The 4,700-nt window shown below is 39.8% G+C and overlaps 1 protein-coding gene across 1 annotated transcript in view; it reads left to right on the top strand.

The window, feature by feature from the left end:
• LOC106521218 (uncharacterized) overlaps positions 1-4,700 on the top strand; it is a gene marked incomplete at its 5' end in the record, with an annotated part of 66,163 nt that overhangs the window by 55,573 nt on the left and 5,890 nt on the right. Inside the window, 14 exon segments of the mRNA XM_014013688.1 lie at positions 7-663; positions 780-970; positions 1,050-1,141; positions 1,327-1,457; positions 1,874-1,998; positions 2,093-2,219; positions 3,002-3,220; positions 3,342-3,512; positions 3,598-3,744; positions 3,890-3,939; positions 4,033-4,165; positions 4,271-4,353; positions 4,447-4,573; positions 4,671-4,697. Of these exon segments, the coding sequence (XP_013869142.1) occupies positions 7-663; positions 780-970; positions 1,050-1,141; positions 1,327-1,457; positions 1,874-1,998; positions 2,093-2,219; positions 3,002-3,220; positions 3,342-3,512; positions 3,598-3,744; positions 3,890-3,939; positions 4,033-4,165; positions 4,271-4,353; positions 4,447-4,573; positions 4,671-4,697 (2,280 nt within the window).

Raw genomic sequence — 4,700 nt, 5'->3', positions numbered from 1 at the left:
AGTGCTGGACAGTCTTCACCTCATGCATCATCCACATCTGGACCCAGTGGTGGAACTGGCACTGTGTCAGGAACAACAACTTCTACCAATAGTGCTGGACAGTCTTCAACTCATGCATCATCCACATCTGGACCCAGTGGTGGAACTGGCACTGTGACAGAAACAACATCGTCTACAAGTGGTACTGGACAGTCTTCAACAAAATCTACAACTACATCTGGAGCCACTGGTGGAACTGGCACTGTGACAGAAACAACAACGTCTACAAGTGGTACTGGACAGTCTTCAACTCATGCATCATCCACATCTGGACCCAGTGGTGGACCTGGCTCTGTGACAGAAACAATGTCTACAAGTGGTGCTGGACAGTCTTCGACAAAATCTACAACTACATCTGGAGCCACTGGTGGAACTGGCACTTTGACAGAAACAACAACGTCTACAAGTGGTACTGGACAGTCTTCAACAACATCTACAACTACATCTGGAGCCACTGGTGGATCCGGCACTGTGACAGAAACAACAAAGTCTACCAGTGGTGCTGGACAGTCTTCAACATCTACAACCATATCTGGAGCATCAGGACCAAGTGGTGTGACTAACAGTTCTGATGTCTGTGCCAGCTTCACCAACTCTAATGCCGCTATAACCTTCCTCATGAATGTATGTTCCTATTCCCAATACCTGACGTTATATGTTTATTGTTCATTTAAGTGAAAATTTGTCTGTTTGCCATATCTCTGACCTTGTTTCTACTGTATATCTCCATGACCATTTAGGAGAATGTTTCAGATGATCAGAAGAAGGTGATCCTCCCCTGTGTTTGGAAGTTTGCTCTGAGCAGCACCAGTATGTCTGAGGCCAATTTGTGGTTTGATGTTCGGCTGAAAACCTATTTGAAATTCCTGACGAAGAGCCTCATCAGCCCCAATCAAATACAGAACGCCTCATGCTTCGCCTTCAAGAAACTGTAAGACTTTTTCTGTCTGAGTCTTAAGTTAACTGATTGGGTTGAATACAGCTCAGTTTACATGGTATTCTTTCAACAGGGTGTTTTACCTGGACAATAACTTCAATTACACCGGTGCTGATTTTGTAAGGGTAGACGCATACGCCACCATCAGAAGCTATTTGAGCCATGGTAAGTATTTTCTTCTTCAGTAGTTTATTTTTCAATACATGAGCCTACGCTATCCTTATATTTTTGAGTTTTATACACTTGTTCTTATTTACACGTAACCTGATAACAAATAAATGTATTACTTGAACATAATAACTTAGTAACACAATAACTAGTAACACAATAACTTTCCGCTCTTTCCTTAGGCTCTGGATTCAGATGCTACAATCCCAGTGTTCCAGATCTCAGCTCTACTTCCTGGTTTGTCGATTACATCGGTGGCTTTGTGACTTTTATCACCCTGGGTGACCTCACCAGCTTTGTGTCCACCTCCCCGGTATATCATTTCCTGTTTGTATAATGTATAAAGTTTTAACTTTAACACAATGTAGAAACAAGCTAGACTGCAGATGTTAATCTAAAGCTTTTATTCCAAGAGGCAGGGTAATGGACAGATCTTTTTAAGTTTAAATTAAGTAATAAATAGCATCCTAAGAGACGCCCTAAGAAAGTGTTGCCAGGCATTGTGTGTAATCATGTGGTCAGTTGATGTCCAGAATCAGTAGACTGTTGATCTGGTCTCTCATTGAGCTCTCAGTTTTACCAAATACAAAAACCAGTTTTTTAAAAAATAGAAATCATCAATGCTTACCTGAGTTGTTGTTGTTGTTGTTGTTGTTGTTGTTGTGTTTTACTTGTTGTAAAAAATACAACTTAAATATAATCTATTATACATTTATGCATTTTTTTAAGGTTCAGGCTATCCTGGAGAACCAAGCCAATCTGAACCTTTTCAACAACAACACAATCCCACCAGAAGCAATAAACTATTACATCACGCTGCTTTTCTCAGTCAACCCAACATTCAGCCTTTTGAAGTAAGTACCTACCACTTTACTATAGTGGCATTAGAGAAGTAAACAAAATAAAATGCCTGTGTGTACACAAAGTAATGTGTCTCTTTTCTCTCAGGCTTCCAGGTATTTTGTTGTGCTCTCCCAACATCCCAAGTTCAACATATTTGTCCCTTAACGAAGCTGACACCATGGTCATCCTGGACAACAGGAAGGAATTCTGTGGCGGACTTGTAGACCCTGAGGTACCAACTCAAAACTCAAAGAGTTCATACACAGGATCTTCTTAACTGAGTTTGAAAGTTCAGCTCGGGTTCTCTCTTCCTAAGTGCAAAAAGATGGGGATGTTGACTAACATAGCAGAAGGCTAGCTAAAAGCTCACAGTAGCATATGAAGACAAAGCTGCTAGCAGATTCAAAAACAATGGTTTTGAAATAATTGAAGAAATTGAATTGTATTTCTGTGTGAACGATATTTGTGACTAAAGGTAAATATTTTGAAAAGGATAAATGTTAAAAAACAAAGGTCACATTAGCACCCATCTTCTGTTTTAGCTGAACATTTACGTTTAAATTATCATATGCTAACAGCTAAATTAGAACAAAACATGCAAGTATGAGTACCTCCGATTGGGTACTCGCCAATAATATTGATACTGAATACTTACCGAGTTAGAACTTGACTTTAAAAAACATTTATTTTATTTAGAACAAAGTGTCTCTCCTTCCTTATAGGCCTACAGCCCCTCTGAATGGATCAAATCAAATTTACAGCACATATGTGCTGTTGCAACAGTTTAAAACAATAAGATTTTCTTTCAACTTGTATAACTTTCCTAAATATGGAATTGACAAACTTTTCTCATGAAATGTAAACTGTGACACATTGAATTAAATATTGATATTCAATGTCCCTGAATTGAGGCACTTTGTACTAATACTTATTAAAAAAAGATGATGGAATTGGTACACCACTAAATTTAAGATTTTTAATAAACTAAAGGCAATTTTTTTTTTGTTTTTGAAGGTAAATGCTGCTTTGGCATCCAACTTCAAAACCTCAACAATTACAGCGCAGACCTTTGTCAACCTTGGGAATGCTGCTTCAAGCCTGACCATCTCCCAGATCACTTCGGTGAGCACATCGGTGCTGGTTAACTCGTTGTCCACTCTGGCCTCAGTGACAACATGGAGTCAGGAGATTGCCACAACCATAGTCCAAACCATCACCGTCTCAGGCTACCAGGTAGGTGCTGTACTCTGATTTAACCAGATTTAAATTTGTATTCAGTTAAACATGTGAATAATGGGTCATTAGTAATCTAGAAATACTTCAGGGTTTAAATGGATAAAAATGTGATTGGCAGATAAACAGTGCAGCCTCCCTGGTATCCCTCGGTTCTCTTGTTGTTGGAATTCCTTCAAAGTCCATGGGGATGATCCCAGCTGATCAACTCCTCAGCGCCTCTAAAAATCCCACCCTCGTTTCCAACATTGTGCAAGCTCCAACAGTTCTCCAGGAGACATTRGTCAAGCAGGTACAAAGTTTGCCGATTATCATAAAAAAATCTTAAGAACTGATGCATATGTCTATTAATAAAAATGTATTTAACCACTCAACAGATCATTTCTGTGGACCGGAGTGCAGCCACAGTGGTGCAGAACGTCCCTGATGTCTTGGCGCTTCAGATCCCACCGTCTGTGCTGGTATTTCCTCCGAGGACTGCAGACATCAGCGTGTTGAACTCAAAGACATGGACACCAGATCAGGTCGGTGATCTGGTCTTTCTGTACATGCAGAATAAATCATAGTGTCATGCTGACATGTGGACAGCTGTTAGAAGTCACACTCTGTGTTCAGTGTTACATTTCATCCAGACAATATTTACAGTTGATTTATTTTTTTTAAATTTAGGCTAGCATGCTCCTTTTGGCATTGGCTGAATCTAATTTTGACACAGAGCAGTAAGTAAAGAAATCTTGCAGCTTTTTCTCATTCAACTTGAATTATAAACGAGGGACTTTTGGAAATCATTATGTCTTTTTGTGGTTTTATAGGCTTTCCCCATCTGTGCTGCAAGGCTTCACATGCACAGCAGCCCAGAAAATGACCAAAACTTTGGTAAAGCAGCTGATCTATGCCTGTAGGCCGAGGGCCGGCAGAGCCAAGGTGCAACTGAAGGAGTCACAGGTAAATCTACAAGTATTTAAACAAACATAGAACAAAATCAGAGTTAGTAGATGAATGAAATCAGCATCTAACTTTTATTTAACATTATGACTTCTTTACCTCCAGCTGACCTGCATGTACAACCTGCTCAAAGGAGGTCTCAGTCAGAACTTCACAGATTATCCCTCAGACATGCTTCTCTACTTCAGGTAAGTCTGAAATRGACTCAGGATGCTTGTAAAATGGAAAAGAAAAGATCATTTTTACTGATTTTCCAATTCTTTTTATTCACTTCCTCACAGCTCTAAGGACGTCCAGAAGAGCAACTGCAGAGCCTACTTTTCTGCTCTGGGTGCTGCAGACTTTACGGTGCCCTCCAGCATTTTGAACAAGGGCCAACAGCACCTCAATGACGCTAGGACCTGCTTGGTGAGTTCCAGTTAAATGAAGATTACATAAAAAGACTCGAAGAGTAGCTGTTTGATGGAAAAGCTTCTCTTATTTATTGTATATTTGAAATCTTCAGGGTATAAATGGATTCAACCTGAGCCAAGAC

The sequence above is a fragment of the Austrofundulus limnaeus genome, unplaced genomic scaffold, assembly GCF_001266775.1.
Source record: "Austrofundulus limnaeus strain Quisiro unplaced genomic scaffold, Austrofundulus_limnaeus-1.0 Scaffold105, whole genome shotgun sequence".
In the NCBI taxonomy this organism is placed as follows: Eukaryota; Metazoa; Chordata; class Actinopteri; order Cyprinodontiformes; family Rivulidae; genus Austrofundulus; species Austrofundulus limnaeus.
Note: the sequence above shows the minus strand (reverse complement) of the source record. Positions and strands in the feature narration are given on the sequence as shown.